This window comes from Mytilus trossulus, chromosome 9 (assembly GCF_036588685.1).
Source record: "Mytilus trossulus isolate FHL-02 chromosome 9, PNRI_Mtr1.1.1.hap1, whole genome shotgun sequence".
Lineage (NCBI taxonomy): Eukaryota > Metazoa > Mollusca > Bivalvia > Mytilida > Mytilidae > Mytilus > Mytilus trossulus.
Window position 1 is genome coordinate 39,982,051 of NC_086381.1, and position 19,093 is coordinate 40,001,143.

Consider the following 19,093-nt stretch of genomic DNA (forward strand, 5'->3'; position numbering starts at 1 on the left):
ATCAATTTAATAAACACTGATTTTTTTATAGTAAAATTTCACAAACCATTAAGAGGACAAGAAATGGTGGAGACTTGATACGGAATCCTCTGTTTTTAGCCATGTACTAGCAGTTCCTTAAAAAAAATATCCCCACTAACCCCTACTTTTCTTTTCATAATTTTATTATATATACTTGTAGTTAAAAAGCCATATTTGAACATCCTCTAAAATCCTTGTTATTGTTGTATATCTTTTGAAAGAAAAAGGGTGTCAAAGTTAAATACTAGTACTAGTATATATGAAAAGTCTAGAGATAATTATTTCCCGTCAAATTGTCAATGGCTTATATCTCGGAAACAAGTACACGGACCCCGCATTTTTTCTGCTTTTTAAGTTCTTTTGTTTATACACATTGTTTGTACTATCAATTCATAACTGTCTTTTAAAAAGTTTGTTATTTTGAAACAGAGTAGCGAACATCCTTTACGAACATAACGTCTTTCTTTAATTCCACATCTTTTCTTTCATGGCAAATGGCAGTAGCATTGATTTAGAACCACAAATATAAAGAAATATTAAAAAAGTGTTATCCGGATAGTGACCAGACAGCTGTAATAAAGGAAGGAAATTGTCATTAAAAGTCATATCATAAAGAATTAAGACTCGAAAGAAAAGAAAATCAAAGCAAACTGTTCTAGACGTGGCTACATTTTCTATTCCTTACTCACGAAGACATCTAGGGAGACATAATTGCTCGGAAAGAATAACATTTTATTCGTCTGAATTCAACCATGTAGGCTTTAAAAGAGTTAAATAACATCTCCTTAATGTCATTTCATTATATGGTAAAACAAATAGGACAGGTCTAGACGTGGAAAACTACAACGTTGTGTCATATATAAATGCCACATTACAATTTCAAAAATCAAATGAACTCCTCAGCGAATTGTGAAATAAATGTTCAAGTATCAGATATAACAGTTCCAAAGTTGATAATACAAATGAATTAATACTATTTTCTAAATAAAAGTGAAACTATACAAACGATAATATATGTTGGGCCACATTTTTTTCGGTAATGTCGTTTACTAGTGCACATCTCTCTGTCCGTCCATCTGTCTGTCCAGTTAAATTTTAGGTGCAATTATCTCAGATATTACGAGTAATACATATAGTTTCCTTTGATTTGACATCAAGCTCGGTGTGAGCATGCTATATTGTATGATGCGTTTTCACATTTCTGATCTATCAATTGTCTGTTTATTGAATAATAGCATGTTATTTTATATTATGACCATATGTGACATATTGGTCGCATTCTTCCTAAAAACTACAATCAGGGTTGCAATTTGGTACCAAGCTTTGTGTGAGCATGTTATACCTTGTGATGCGTTTTCATATCCATCGCTCATTAACTTCCTGTTTACCCATAACTTATTTATTCTTACAAGTAACGTCCATTTATGAAAGTTTATATGTATATTACAAAAATTCGATATATGCAAATTTCTTGAGGATCCAAGCATGAAATATAGAGTATCATAATATAATTTCATGTACCTTTCAGGATCGAAGTATAACGGATTTACAACGTTACCAACGACAAATTGTGAATTTTGCATTTCTATAGACCAACATTCCCAGCGCTTGCATATTGAGAAATCTGTATTTCAATTATTATTCCATTAATTGAGGGTTGCGGATCACAAATAAAAAGCTATTAATTCAAGAATACCAACTGTTAAATATAGTTATCAAAGCTTAAGTTGACATCTAATCCTGCCTTCAAAAATTTGATCTTCAATGACGAGTTTGCTTTACCGTTATTGAATAGCTGTTTCAGGGACAGAATTTTTCTACTCTTCCGAAGCACCTATTTTTTGTTGGGTTCATGTAGCTCAGTCTTCAGATTTCGATGTTGACTGTTGTTTTACTATTTATATTTCGGTGGTGACTTGTTTTTTCTGCAGTTTTGTCAGTTTGTTTTCAAATTATGGGTGTAACGTGTAACCGGTTGAGGGCTTTTTAATAGTGATTGTTTTTTATCCTCGGGTTCGTACCAGTATCCGGGAATCTGGAGAACAATGCAAAAAAAAGTAAAAACACAAAAATACTGAACTCCGAGGAAAATTCAAAAAGGAAAATCAAAAATCAAAAGGCAAAATCAAAAGTCCAAACACATCAAACGAATGGATAACAACTGTCATATTCCTGACTTAGTACAGGCATTTTCTAATGTAGAAAATGGTGGATTGAACCTGGTTTTATAGCTAGCTAAACCTCTCACTTGTATGACAGTCGCATCAAACTATACTACTAAATTTAAAACAAATATTAAATAAAATGAATCTCAACACCTATTAACTTAACCCGAACTTGGTAAATTGAAAAAGTCTATAAAAAATCTTTCTGTCCGAAACTCATTTAAACCAAATGTTTGGAACTGTATATGCTGAAACCTTAATGTATGCACGGAATTAGACTGAACCTCAATCTATGAAATGAGGCTGTTACAAACCTAAATGTATGGAAACTTTCAGAAAATTAATGTACACTATGAAAAAAAAAATATGTCCATAACTGTCGGAACAACAGGGTAGCACTAAGGCATGGTTTATCAGCAAACACTCACTGCAAAAGTGAAAGATGCGTAACGCAAAACTTGGACAACTGTCTTCAACGTCTTCGGTACAAATGAAAACTTTAACGACGACGATGTAAGTTTTAACGAGCTTGACTGGCTAAACAGTCCTTTGCACGGTCGGCCCTGGCTTGCGTCTTTTTGGGCAATTAATAATTAAAATTTTACCATATTGGTATTGATATAATTTAGAATGACAAAAAAAGGTTGATCAATAAAAGAGTAAAAATTTGAATAACAAAATGAATAAATGAATTGATGAATAAGTTAATAAATAAAGAAAAGAAAAGAATATTGAATACAACAAAATTAATGGAAGTTTTTAACGACCTTGACTGGCTATAAAGCACTTGCACGGTCGATATTGACTATGATACTGAATAGCTACCCAGTTCTTATACTATTAACGCGGACCTCGAAGAGAGCACCCTAGCAGCAACTGTACAGGTCTTATAGCAACCAGGAATAAAGGAATGATTATTTTATGCCATTTTCAACGATTAAAAGATCAAATGGGGAAAAGCCATAGAGAAATCAGAAAAAAAACATAACTGTAGAATATTTAATATTCATAAACTGTAAATTCGTAACATGAGTTTTATTTCCCCTTTTGTATCTTTTGTCTTTCTTTGAACGTCTATTGCTTAAAATGCACATATCGTTAACTTGTAAATCGGTCAAATGTACTAATTTGTTGACTTACCTGCCATTTTCAACAATAAAACGATCAAATACATTATGGAGAAAATTCATAAAGAAATCGGCAAATACACAACTATGGAAATATTATAATATTCATAAACTGTAAATTCGTAACAAAGGTTTAAATCTCCTTTTGGTATCTTTTTCTTCTCTTTCATCGTCTATTGCTTTATATTGAATTTCACTTAAGGACACATGACCATAATTACTGTTAACTTGTAAATCGGTCGAGTGCACTTATTTGTTGACTTACATGCGTATATTTAATATATATTTATGATACGTTTATTTTTATCACTTTTTTGTGCATTTACTATTCATGTGTACCCAACTACTTTTATCGTAAAAATGTAATAACGATAAAATGTATAAAGCGGGATAATTCTAGTACCTTGTACTTCAACTGTACTAAGTCAATAAAATCAGCAGATAAGTGTAATGTATAGGGAGATGTTGATATAAATGTTTACACGAGTGACTATAATGTTTAAACAGATACACTTACTTTTATTTATATATTTTTAAAATATTTGAGAAACCTTTTACTTATTAAAGTCGAAATGGCCATGACCCCCCCCCCCCCCAAACCCCCAAAAAAAAAATTAATAATATTATAATACAATGTATCGAATAATAACGGATGTACGTTTCATAGCTAGTTTGTGTAGCATTATGTCATGAAATACTAGTATACGTGTATGGATATGAATAAAAGGAAATGAAAGCATCCGTTTGTTTTGCAAGATGTGTAGTACGTACATACACATGTCAAATCGGAATGGAAAAAGTAAATCCGATGCTTCGTTGATGAGTCCCACGGTGTCTGCGTTTTAAATAAAAAAAATTCAAGGCCCCCTCTCACCCCACAGAAAATTAATAAACTCCAAAAAAAACCCTCACAGTTCAGTATTCTAATACATAAATACAAGCGGAACATCTTAGTCCTCAATTATAAAAAAAATGGCAACATAGGAACATGTTTAACCCCGCCACATTATTTAAATATGTGCCTGTCCCAAGTAAGGAGCATGTAATTTAGTGGTTGTCGTTTGTTTATATGTTACATATTTGTTTTTCGTTCTTTTTTTATATAAGTAAGGCCGTTAGTTTTCTCGTTTGAATGGTTTTACATTGTCGTATCGGGGCCTTTTATAGCTGACTATGCGGTATGGGCTTTACTCTTTGTTGAAGGCCGTACGGTGACCTATAGGTGTTATGTCTGTGTCATTTTGGTCTCTTGTGGGCAGTTGTCTCATTGGCAATCATACCAAATCTTCCTTTTTATATGTATACACAACAATTTGAATAAAAAACATTCAACACCTCGGGCAAAAAAGAAAATAAAAATACGAAAAAGCGAAACAAACTATACGTTCAGCAAGAAAACAGCAACGTGAACTGATAAAAACGAGGTCAAACTTACTAGGTGCTTTGGAAAGGTAATATGACTGTACTTGCTCAAATAAAGTGGTACTCGTTGTAAAACTCGTTTATATTCCAATCGGAGTTTTGGTACTCTATAAAGGTGAACAACTATCTATAAAACGATAATAGAAAATACAAAACCAGGAATACCTTATAAACTGAGAGCTGCACACGGTGCTGGAATGTTCTTTTATGAAAAGTTTTCATTTGGACTATTTTTGTCATCTCTTTCTTGTTAGTTTAGTTTTTAACCGACCCTCATTGTCATTCTTAGATGCAAGTCAATATATGAAGCAGAAATACCTGCACCTTTGGTGCCCTTTATTTCAAGTGCAATGCGATAGATGCGACCAACATGGAGACCACATTTTGAATCATTCAGTGAAAGAACACCATCTAAATAGCAAAATGTGTAGTTAATGTTCATGCCGGATTCTTTTTTTTTTTTAAAGACGTAACAGAGATGTTGTTGATGAACAGAAAAACATACATATTGACTATAACAGGGTTAAATCATACCACATCTTATTTTTTATATTAAAGAACCATCAACCTTCCCTTTAGATCCAATGTATTGCTCAAATCTGATATACCACTTTAAAGGTGTCATACCACCAATTACTCCCTCAAATTTAGAACGTATAAAGGTGTCATACCACCAATTACTCCCTCAAATTTAGAACGTATGAAAGTAGGCCTACTCGGACAAAAAATAGTGCATTTGATGTCATTGTTCACCTAAACTAACCAATAAATTTTCAGAAATGAAACTTTTGTTGAAAGAGAAATATATCAAGACCATTTTGAGCCAAATGTTATCTGTCTAGGAGTTTGCATTTAAAATTGAGGATTAATACACTCCATGGTATACTAATTTAAGATTTTCAGAAAACCAGGGGTTATTTTTAGTGGTACCTCCTTTCGGAAGCTCTCTTCTTTCTTATATGATTTAGAATGTATATTGAAAATTGGCATGCAGAAAGGTGACACCTGTACAATTCAGGATATACCTAGTTTCTATGAAGTTAAACTTAAGGTAAAATATTTAGAAGCTGTGAAAATTGCAAAATTTGGTTGAACAGATAGGGACTTTTAATTGGTGGTATGACACCTAAAGACATGATAAGGAATGACCAACTATCTCTGAATTTAACTCACACCAGTGGTTTTTTTTTAAAACCCTTCCATCTTTTCTTTAATTTGCCCCTTAAAGTGTAGCATACACTGTGAAAATCCAACTGATATGGTTTGTGTGAAAATAAATTTATTCTATTTAAAACATCAAAATATGAAATAATTAAAAACAAATGAATAACAATCTTTTTCCACCAAAACATTTTTTTTTCAAATTCAAATATTAGTATTGAATTTAACTAGTTAATTTTAATTTCTAACCAACACTATCTTTATTTATGATGATAGTGCTGAATAAGTCTTATTGTCAAGCGGCAAATATTACATACATGTCGGGATAAGATGAATATGGCCCCTGCTTTGAGCTCAGAAACGGATTTTTAAAGTAATTTTTCAGAAGGTTTAAATTGTCCACAAAAAGAGTTGACACTTCCTAGACTAGTGGACTAATTTTCAAGCTCTTGTTTTGGTCTGGCCTGTGAACTAACAGGCACTATCTTGCATATGAGGCGATTGTGTTATTACGAGAAAATCCAAGACTTTGAAAAACATGACAATCTCATGAAAATAAACAAGAGGCTCAAAAAATAACTTGCGACTCACCTTAAGTTAGTCTATGTGCATTTCAGCTATGGACACTACAACATTGTGAAAATAATTCATGACTAAATTTCTCTTTTTTGTCGATTTTTTTGTTGCTGATAGTTTATGTTTTATGTTTAGCCCGGCTGTAAATCAGGTTTAATCCACCATTTTCTAAATCAGAAAATGTCTGTACCAAGTCAGGAATATGACAGTTGTTTTATGGATGTGTTTGTGGTATTGATTTTGCAATTTGGTAAAGGCCCTTTTGAATTTTCTCAGCGTTGACAGTTTCTCTATTATCTAACAAAACACAAAGGGTAAAATCGTCATTTATCGTAAATAACCCCTACATCGACAACTGATTCGTCAGATTTTCTCTATCTATTGTGGTTTTAATAAGATAATAGACAACTTGTATTTACCCCCAATGTTTTTATTTAACACTTCGTAGTTGGCAGGCAGGCAGGGTCATAGGATATATTTTCAAACAAGATACTGGTACTCAAATGATGATAAAATTTGTTAAAATTGACCTAGCTGTTTCAGAATTTCCATAAATTAAATAGACGATGATGGGCGACAACCGATGAAAGCCAAGTGATGAGAGAAGACCAGTTGATCTTAAAAGAGAAACAAATGCATTTCACTACAATTCCATAAGGGAGCTACCATTTGATTTTTATGGGGGGGCTAGGATGAAAACATTTGTCCTGCATTTTTTTTAGCTGTAATCTTTGTCCTGCCTTTTTATTTTTCACTCTGTTCGGTCCGCCCCCCCCCCCCCCCCCCCCCCCCCCCCATAAAAATCAAATGGTAGCTCCCTAACAACCTTTGATAAACGAAAAATACGAAATTGGAATAGACTCAATGTTAATTTGTTTTAATCTAGCATCAGCAGTTTACCTTTTCAAGACTATTCAAATATAATTGTCAGATGTATGTTTTATTAATTGTATAATGTAAAACAGAGATATTAAAGTATAATGCGAACCTCAATAGAAACATTGCTTAGTTTTTAGGAAATATATTGTGCATAGATGCATAGGTTATTGTCAGTAACTTGTTGACGACTGTTCTACATGTTTAAGGATTCTAGATATTCAGCTATTGTTGCAACTCCTTTGTTCGTATTGCCTTGTTGACCTCCTTCTTTGGTATGACCAATTACCACACCTGTTTTGGAAGTTTGTAGAGTTAGTGCACCTAGGTCTTTCTTTTTCGCTAAGACTAATTTATTATCTTCTTCTCTTAAAAATTGGTATTTTATTCCTTCCACAGTGACTCCACTCGACATAAATGGTGAAAAATCTCTACTTTTAAAAGCTTTTCCAATAGTGGCAGCCTCTGCAGCTGTTATCTTGATAGCCGTTGCTGGCGCATCTGTTGTCCACTTTGAACCATCAAGGCCAATAATACAAGCCTTGTCTGCATTCGCACTGCCACTGCCATCTTTTGTATGAGCAATCAAATTATCTATATAACTATCCCATGACATTTTGCTGTTTTGGTGAGTGGTTCTGAAAAATTAAATAAAACTTTTATCTTACAATGTCATTTGTAAATGTTGTTGATCAGCATAATTAATATAAAGCACATGGTCATGAAGGTACATGGTCAAATACGGATGCATGTTTTACAAAAAAATAAAGTTTGTTTAAAAATTAAAAAAGAAGATGTGGTATAAAATTGAGAAAGGAAATGGTTAATGTGTCAAAGCGACAACCACCCGACCATAGAGCAGACAACAGCCGAAGGCCACCTATGGGTCTTCAATGTAGCGAGAATTCCCGCATCCGTAGATGTCCTTTAGCTGGCCCCCAAAAAAATATGCATACTAGTACACTGATAATTGACGTCATACTAAACTCCGAATTATACACAAGAAACTAAAATTAAAAAACATACAAGACTAACAAAGGCCAGATATGATTGTCAATGAGACAAATCTCCAAAAGAGACCAACAAAACACAGAAATTAACAACTATAGGTCACCATACGACCTTCAACAATGAGACAAAGCCAGTACCGCATAGTAAGCTATAAAAGGCCCTTGTCTAGATACGTGTCCGTAACACACAAATTGGTAAAAGGTGGAGTTCAATATAGACTGTGTCCGGTACAACAATCCAAAGTGAACAGAACTTGACAAAAATCTAAATAGTGTTTATGAAGTGTAACCCTAAACAGACATAATAATTTACTTAACCTTATAGGACGTAAATGCGAAAGTAATGTCACCCACAGACCAACAGTTAAGTATGGGTCATTAGCACTTAACATGCTTAATGTTCGACGATATTAAATGGTGCACTGTAATTGAACAAATTTTAAACGGGTACGCTCAGGGTCAAATGTTTGGGAGGTCAATTACTTAAATTACATCAAAACTAAGCCTATGGCATTAACTGAACGTAACATCATAAATCACCTCACGCGAGGGAATATTAAGTTTTGTACAATAATTCATATATATACTGAAAATAACGGATGTATTTTTTTAACCGTCTACACGGTGACCCATTGAATAGGAGGCCCAGGCAGACATCTTATAATTTCGCAGTCATGGAATCGTTTTAACAGAGAAGACAGTGAATGATTTTAAAAGTTTTTGTCATTGTTTGTCCAAAAAGCAAAAAATATCAAGGGTAGACACGATCATCGAAAACATAAGTATCTTCATAAAATCAAAATTGTGTTTAAAAAAAATCACTTTTCTCAAAACAACACGTGTTTCTATACTACTAATATTTGCATGTTCATGTAAATTAAAAACACGTTGTTTAAAGGTCAAACTGACCATGAAATTGATGTCAAGGTCAAATACCACCTGTCAAAAATATAAACAAACTTTAAAAAAAAATACGTCCATAAAACACTGGACCTGATTCAACCAGTTGTTTTCCTTTGCAAAGAGCATATACTAGGTTGAAACATGCGTCAAATCCCAACGTTTTCAGAAATAATGATGTGTTTTCTTTTGTCCGTATACATGGTATAGATCCGTTTATATATCATGTATATGTTGAACACTGTAAACATTGTACATTAGTAAACCTATTTATATCATGAAACATTTAATTCTTTTTATTTTACGTAACAATTTATCTTTTTTTAGCACGTAAACATGGTAAATAGGTAACTTTGTGGTAACAGTGTGTGCTAGCTAATATATACCCCGAATTAACTTATTCGCATCCTTGCTCATGTTTTTACTGCATACTAGTAGTTATATCAGCCCACATCCCTAACAAATGTTGAATGGTATACATGTTGTATACCACTGGATCATCAACATAAATTCCGGCGGATTTGACATGATTAAATCATCGATAAAAACATGTTTTTGACAAACTGACATATATAATCAAAATATCAACTAGATAACTAAGAGGCTGTATATTGTTACATTTGGTTTATTGATATCATTTTTAATGGAACCAAGCGGCATAACTCCTGAACGACAAACGTAATAACAAGAAACAAAATATCTTCAAAATTTGAAGGAGAAAAAAAAGAAAGATTCTTAAGAATTGTAAGGACACAGCTGGACTCCCTCTCTCTCTCTTCCAGAACATTCACTTTTCGCATGACCACAAAACAATAACCAGAAAGTATAATACGTAGGAAGCCCGGTTAGTATGGACATAAAATTGTCAGACAAGATTAAAAAATCCCACGAGTTGAGGGAATATATATATATTTTTAGAGACGAATTGTTTAGCATGAGGTTTAGTATAGTCGTGCAGCGTATGGTCAAGTAATATCAACATGATCAATGTAATACTAATATTGACAATTTCAGAGAGCAATTATTTAACATCAAGGGGGTTATGGTTGTAGTGAGAAAAATAAACACTATAAGGCATGGCATGTACACATGTATGGGGAAACTCTGAATTCAATATATTTTTTAATGTCATCTGCTTGACCAGATTTTTGTTGTTGATCAAATTGGGAATCAGATTATATCTTTTTAGAAAAAAACGTAAATCCCAGCTGCAACCACACCTTGAAATTAAATGGTCCTTCCTGAAGCAAAAACTAAGACAGACGAATTTTAAATATCTTTTTTGTAGAAATCACTTGTTCATTCCAGTGTAAATAACACAATGATTTAGTTTCATGAACAAGATTGGAAACAGGCGCCCTGACTTGTTCAAATTAACACAATAAAATTACACTTGACATAAACCATTTTGTAAACTAGAATTGAATCAAGCAATAACAGCTTTTTTCAGAGTCTGGTTCAGTCATTTTTAAAGAGGGTTCTAACAACACATGTCCATTCAAAAGGGGTTCAAAAGACGAGATCTTCAATAAGGGGGGGGGGTCCAATCACGGCCCCTGGATCAGCCACTGATCAGTAACAACTTGCAGAATTGGATTCAATTCTTGTTGTTGCAAAAATGGAGTGAACAGAGGTGGGACGTTTTTTGTCGATTTTTACTTCATTTTAGTCAATTTCAAAAGAAAAAGGGGGAGGGGGAGTCCGTATACTGAATCCGCCAATATACATAATCAAACTGAAACATAATGGAAATACATGTAACACCATAAACAAACCACAATGTGGGACAATGTCGGGACCTGTATTAGAGCACATGAATTTAAAAGCAGATTCAATTAATAGAATTACACATATCATCCTACCTCTAAGAACGTACCACAGTAATTTACCAAGGGTTCCTTTTTGTCAACTTTTGTTAGTTCTAGTGCTAAGATTGAAACGGTTTCGTTTGATCAGTTTTAAGAGTGTAAAGTTGACAGCTTTTGGTGTTCTCATAAACATGTAATTTGGAGGGAGGAGCTTGTAATCTGTACGAAAACGAATAATGCAGGCCCGTATATATACACGGAAAACAAATGTATTGTTAGACAGGAAGAAATATTTATCTTTATCCGTGTATTAGGTTTCCACCTAGTTTATGTTAAAATATTTCCTCGATCTCGATAAAATGCACATAGTTTTCTCCCTTTTCACTTCCTTTCGAATATTCACGAATGTCCGTATGAGAAATCGACTTTACACTCAATGACTACATACATGTATATAATAAAGTAGACGAATTAAGGACAGTCTGGAGGATATTTAAACTCCAGTTCAGCCATATTGATATCTAAAATTATATAATACTAGACAAAGTCCAATGACCCGAGAATGCTTTTTGCACAGGTTCATTAAATGGAGCAAAGCATGCTCCACTTCCCCTCATTATTATCGGTCAACATTACATTATCATTCAACACACATACTATAATTATTATTGGTAATAATTCTGTTTATTTCTAGGTTTCATCACAAACATTTCCGGGTTTGCCTTGACAATGTGTTCATCGATGACAAATAATTATTGATCCGACACATATTCACACATTTAACACACTACACTATGTGTAAATAAGAATATTAGTTATGACATTGTAATTATAAATAAACAATTTACCTGAAAGTAGCTATAAACTTACCAAATTGGTCAAAAACTGCGTTTCAAGATGGACAGATACGTGTACACACCAACCCTACCTAACTACACATGTGAGACGGAAGTTCAAGTTTAATACGATTTGCTGGCCGTATCGGTTGAATGATTTGTTCAAATAAAACCGGAGATTTAAATTCTTTTATATCCGACGCAACGAATAATTGATGAAATATCCTGTCTGTATGCAATTTAAAATTTAAATATTTTTTCAGTATTTTTGTAAAAGATGAAAGGTAAAGTTATGTTATCTTATACGTATATTTGATATATATTTTTAACCTTCACTTGTACACAAAAGGATTTAAAACATACAAATACAGGATACCGCCATTTGACTATTTGAGGGACAAAAAAGGGAATTTGAGTGATCAGTTATGCATCGTTCATGGACCACTGGAGGATATCTGAAGAAAACTACGATGAGTGCTGCTGTCTTTTTCCATATATATATTCACAGGTATCATCGATCGATACAAATCAATAAAAATGTATATTTAAATATGGTATGATTAAATTTTACGGTAAATTTGGTCGTGTATCATTTAAATATAGGGTCAAGGGTTAACAATGTATGAGCCAGTAATTACACTGATGATCCAATTCTGTCGGAATTTAATAAAAAAAAAAAAAAAGAAAATGAATCAGGATTAAATGAGAAATTTTATCAGTGTAAAATCCAAACGAAAGGACTGTACTGGAAACATACAAAAAAACTAATGTTACAATTAACAATTGATTTTTTTAAAAATTAATGCAAGCCGCGGACAACATTCTTCTTACATTGTCACGGGGTGTGATGAGAACTGAAGGAAATACTTTTACTGCTATAATCATACTTTCTCATTTTAGTTTTTTCTAAAGTAGAAAGCATTTGTCCTATGTATACGCAAATAGAAACATGCACGTTAACTCTAAGGAGTCACTTTTTGATTTTATTCCAAAGCGGCATAAAACTATGATCTATCGATGTATATGTTTCGTTGATATTCGCACCATGTATAGCGTTAATAGAAGATGGTATATTCGACCATTGGTACTTTTCCCTCAAACTTTGTACGCATTGTTTTAACGACAAATAATGAGGTCAGTGTGCAATGCTGTAGACTATGATTTCATTTAGCAATTATTTCAATTTTTCACATCGGAATAAGGAACGAAACCGAATACATGTTATCTTGGGAATAAGCGGGAAATATCTAGGGTGTTTTTTGTATTTTGTTTTGTTTCTTTGTTCAAATTGTTTATATCTTTTATTGTTGTGTTTTAAGGGGGGGGGGGGGGGGGGGTAAATGGTTTATATCTTTTGTTATTGTTGTTGTGTTATGCTACAGAAGATGACTGATTAAATTAGTTGTAAGGCAATATTAAGTCACCTCTCTTCCTCCTTACGCTATAATATCGTTCTTATACAGGAAAATAACATAGATTATACTTATTCATAGCATATACATTCATTGTGGCTTATTATGACCATTTTAGGTAAATTGTCAAGTTGTTGATCATTCATGTGTAAATCCTATTCTTATACTCAAGACGAATAATAATTATATGTAGATGATCGTATGTGAGTGCTTGGTGATATATGGTGTAAACATTCTTAACGGAAACGCCTCTAATATTAATTTCGGCTTGAAAAACGTTCGGAAAGAAAAATACTTTAAAATTCTATTTTTGTTTTTGCATTGCTAGTCTTTAAATTCACAAATAAGAGTTACAAAAAGGTGAGCCAGTTTAATTTTATTTTGATATTTGTTCCTGGTTCATTTCAATATAGACCATATAAACAAAACAAATACACATGTTATGTATCAGGAGGTTGATGATGCTGTTTCAGTGGCGGATCCAAGGGGGGGGGGGGGGGTCCGGGGATTGGAACCCCTTTTTTTAACGATCAATGCATTTGAATGGGAGCATATAGTTGGACCCCCCTTTTATTCTGGGTTGGGCCCCCCTTTTTAAATGGCTGGATCCGCCCCTGTGTTTGTTGTACAGTACAACGTTTGTGAGATTGTCTTTTGGCTATGTAGCTATATATAGAGGTGCTTTAAATCTGTGATAAATATAGTCAATTAAAACAAAAGCACTGAACTTTAACAAGGCAAAATTGACTTGCAAAATTGTTAGAAATAAAGTTTACAAACAAAAGTTAGTTCTATACTTATAATAAATCATCAAAAGTCATACAGTTATATTCTGAAAAGAAAAGAAAAACGACCATTTTTCATTGAAGTTGCTTCATTTGTTGTATAAAGTAAAAGTGACCGTAAACCTCACTAGCATATACACACTGTGGACCTGAGCGCAGATTCGTAGTTGGTATCGTATCGTCAAACGGTGTTATTTTTCTCAACAAGGAGCTGGAATTATACTTCAGTTCACACTGAACCTATATATACGGGTATAATATGTTATTTATCAATGTAACCGAAATTATATGAAATTGCTAACTCCCGAAACGATTCACTGTCATGAGATGACAATTTCTAAACAATTTAAACGTTTTGCGAAAACTTTCCATAGATAGTCCAAATCTGATCACCAAGACAAGGTATACAAACAAGTCACTATCGAAACTGATCACCAAGACAAGGTAAACAAACAAGTCACATCCGAAACTAATTACCAAGACAAGGTATACAAACAAGTCACTATCGAAACTGATCATCAAGACCAGGTATACAAACAAGTCACTATCGAAACTGATCACCTAGACAAGGTATACCAACAAGTCACCATCGAAACTGATCACCAAGACAAGGTATACAAACAAGTCACATCCGAAACTAATCACCAAGACAAGGTATACAAACAAGTCACTATCGAAACTGATCACCAAGACAAGGTATACAAACAAGTCACTTCCGAAACTGATCACCAAAACAAGGTTTACCGAAACTGATCATCAAGACAAGGTATACAAACAAGTCACTATCGAAACTGATCATCAAGACCAGGTATACAAACAAGTCACTATTGAAACTGATCACCAAGACCAGGGATACAAACAAGTCACATCCGAAACTAATCACCAAGACAAGGTATACAAACAAGTCACTACCGAAACTGATCACCAAGACAAGGTATACAAACAAGTCACTATCGAAACTAATCACCAAGACAAGGTGTACAAACAAGTCACTATCGAAACTGATCACCAAGACAAGGTATACAAACAAGTCACTATCGAAACTAATCACCAAGACAAGATATACAAACAAATCACTACCGAAACTAATCACCAAGACAAGGTATACAAACAAGTCACTATCGAAACTGATCATCAAGACCAGGGATACAAACAAGTCACTTCCGTAGCTGATCACCAAGACAAGGTATACAAACAAGTCACTATCGAAACTAATCACCAAGACAAGATATACAAACAAGTCACTACCGAAACTCATCACCAAGACAAGGTATACAAACAAGTCACTATCGAAACTGATCATCAAGACCAGAAATACAAACAAGTCACTACCGAAACTAATCACCAAGACAAGGTATACAAACAAGTCACTATCGAAACTAATCACCACGACAAGATATACAAACAAGTCACTACCGAAACTAATCACCAAGACAAGGTATACAAACAAGTCACTATCGAAACTGATCATCAAGACCAGGGATACAAACAAGTCACTTCCGTATCTGATCACCAAGACAAGTTATACAAACAAATCACTAACGAAACTGATCACCAAGACAAGGTATACAAACAAGTCACTATCGAAACTAATCACCAAGACAAGGTATACAAACAAGTCACTATCGAAACTAATCACCAAGACAAGGTATACAAACAAGTCACTATCGAAACTGATCACCAAGACAAGGTATACAAACAAGTCACATCCGAAACTGATCACCAAGACAAGGTATACAAACAAGTCACTTTCGAAACTGATCACCAAGACAAGGTATACAAACAAGTCACATCCGAAGCTGATTATCAAGACAAGATATACAAACAAGTCACTTCCGAAACTGATCATCAAGACCAGGGATACAAACAAGTCACTTCCGAAGCTGATCAACAAGACAAGTTATACAAACAAGTCACTAACGAAACTGATCACCAAGACAAGGTATACAAACAAGTCACTATCGAAACTAATCACCAAGACAAGTTATACAAACAAGTCACTATCGAAACTGATCACCAAGACAAGGTATACAAACAAGTCACTATCGAAACTGATCACCAAGACAAGGTATACAAACAAGTCACTATCGAAACTGATCACAAAGACAAGGTATACAAACAAGTCACTAACGAAACTGATCACCAAGACAAGGTATACAAACAAGTCACTATCGAAACTGATCACCAAGACAAGGTATACAAACAAGTCACTAACAAAACTAATCACCAAGACAAGGTATACAAACAAGTCACTATCGAAACTGATCACCAAGACAAGGTATACAAACAAGTCACATTCGAAACTGATCACCAAGACAAGGTACACAAACAAGTCACTATCGAAACTGATCACCAAGACAAGGTATACAAACAAGTCACTATCGAAACTGATCACCAAGACAAGGTATACAAACAAGTCACTATCGAAACTGATCACCAAGACAAGGTATACAAACAAGTCACTATCGAAACTGATCAGAAAGACAAGGTATACAAACAAGTCACTAACGAAACTGATCACCAAGACAAGGTATACAAACAAGTCACTATCGAAACTGATCACCAAGACAAGGTATACAAACAAGTCACTAACAAAACTAATCACCAAGACAAGGTATACAAACAAGTCACTATCGAAACTGATCACCAAGACAAGGTATACAAACAAGTCACATTCGAAACTGATCACCAAGACAAGGTATACAAACAAGTCACTATCGAGACTAATCACCAAGACAAGGTATACAAACAAGTCACTATCGAAACTAATCACCAAGACAAGGTATACAAACAAGTCACTACCGAAACTAATCACCAAGACAAGGTATACAAACAAGTCACTACCGAGACAAGGTATACAAACAAGTCACTACCGAAACTTATCACCAAGACAAGGTATACAAACAAGTCACTATCGAAACTGATCACCAAGACAATTAATTTACTTAATTTGAATTTATTATCGTTAATGAGTATATGTGCACCCATAATTTTGGTTCAAACATTAAGAGTTACGCACTTAAAACAATGAAACCAAATTTATTCAAACTCGATTACATGACTTAATGACCCATAAACGTTTCGGTTCTCTCGTGGCAGCGGGTTCGCATCGAGTGCGGGATGTCGTGGATTCGAACTCTGGTCTCACCAAACATTTTAAAATTGGTAATAACTACAGATCCGCTAAGCACGCGACATTGAGGAGTATGATATAAAATAGGTCCTATCGGAATCCGTGTATACGTAGGGTGACATGTCTTCCTATAGAATGTTACCCTGTTAACTACCACTTAAATTATCTGGAACATCTTGTTATTCTAGTATAAAGCAGATTTAATATTCATATTGCATTACATGTTCTCGTCCTGAATTTTTATTAAATTTACCACTAGACGTTAAACTGCCATCAATCATCATCTTTTAAGATCCAGCGTGATTTAGATCTCAGCCAGGGTCTATTGTTGAAGATATGAGAATTTTCACCGAAGAAAAATTGGACCAATACAACTCAGACCAGTTTTAAGACAACTCTGTTTTGAGAAGGGGACTTTTTTTTGTTGTTAAATCTGAATTCATCAAATTGTCTTATTAAGTACTTAGTCTAGATCTAATAAACTCAAAGATTGAAAAGAAAAAAATAATTTTGATAATACATACATAAAACTATAATCATAAACTATCATCTAATCAAACAATTCTGTCTTTGATGTTAGATATATATAAAGATAAGTAGATTTTTAGTGCTATGTCAATAATTGTTTATCTAAAATAGATTGTTGAATACTCACTGTGTTTATATGTTGGAGTAAAAATGCACGTGTAGCAGATTGGAAAGAAAGTTCATTTCTTGAACCTCAACGGAAACGATTTATATGTGAAAAATTAATTATTATTTTTATTGTTTGACCTTATAATAGAAAACCTATATGATATGCTTCTAATTAGGCAAACACAGTTTTTTGAATTGATCCTGTTTCGTGCCCCTATATCTAACCAAAATATTCATGCATACCATAAATAATTTATGGAGATATTTTGCTAAATACTGTTAAAACTAAAGTATTAATTTGCCTTCATAAGAAATGTAAAAACAAAGATCTTTGCGTTCCGAAAATTGAGAAAAAATTAGGAACTGTAAACGTTGTTTTTTTCTTCCACATAATAAAATAGAAAAGTTTACTGTTCATTCTTTCATTTTATAAAATTAAATTATCACACCCATGTTTAAAGGCAAATGTTGACAACTGGTTCAATAAATAAGACACTTTTCTCTTTATGTAAAAGTACTACTATATCAAGATAACACCATATTTATGGTCACAGTGAAATATAAATTTCGTTTCCTTGCGGCCTACAGAGATTATAGCTTCTATAGTAGATATTTACATGTATAATAACATAAATGGTGCCAGTATTACTGGACGAGATCCATCAGATGCGCATTTTGAAATCTCCACTCGAAGTCAAACTATTTGAAAGTCCAAAACCTAATACAAACATTGAAGAGCTGAAATACAAAAAAGCAATAAAAGTAAATCCAAACCAGAGATAAATGCACGAGGGAGATACATTCTGTAACTTCTTTTTTTACAACCGATTGAATTTGGTGTGTAGAGAAAGGTTATATTGTTGTCTAGCCTGCTTGCTAGCTGAACCATGGATACATTGTTATGTTAGGTAAACCATCCTTCTATTAGAGTAGACTAGTCCGACATAACCATTCTATCTGTCTGATGGACTAGGCTACGCCGAAAGGAGGGTAGTAAACCTTACCTAGCAATGACTTCATGATTCAGCTAACAAGCAAGCTAACCAAAGATATTACCTTTAACTTCACATGTTCACTCAATGCAATCGGCTGTAAATGATGATGTTGTTTTGATTTAATCCTTCTGTCATATCAATTATTGGCGTATCCACCACATTTCCTTACTTTCATATCTTTTGCATGGTAGTGTAACTTTAAATTACTAGTTTTTAAATCGAAATTTCAT

General features: G+C 33.6%; 2 protein-coding genes across 2 annotated transcripts; one reads left to right on the forward strand and one right to left on the reverse strand.

Moving 5' to 3' along the window:
* Nucleotides 1–7,393: 7,393 nt before the first annotated feature.
* On the reverse strand, nt 7,394–12,238 carry LOC134682905 (profilin-like). The gene is made up of 2 exons (XM_063541818.1): nt 11,937–12,238; nt 7,394–7,986 (listed from the first exon to the last, which is right to left on the reverse strand). The coding sequence occupies exon 2, from the start codon at nt 7,962–7,964 to the stop codon at nt 7,545–7,547; it is 420 nt and encodes a 139-aa protein (XP_063397888.1). The 5' UTR covers nt 7,965–7,986; nt 11,937–12,238; the 3' UTR covers nt 7,394–7,544.
* LOC134684616 (uncharacterized) lies at nt 11,048–17,922 on the forward strand. Its single transcript, XM_063543915.1, has 3 exons — nt 11,048–11,138; nt 14,945–16,923; nt 17,872–17,922. The coding sequence occupies exons 1-3, from the start codon at nt 11,048–11,050 to the stop codon at nt 17,920–17,922; spliced, it is 2,121 nt and encodes a 706-aa protein (XP_063399985.1).
* The last annotated feature ends 1,171 nt before the right edge of the window (nt 17,923–19,093 follow it).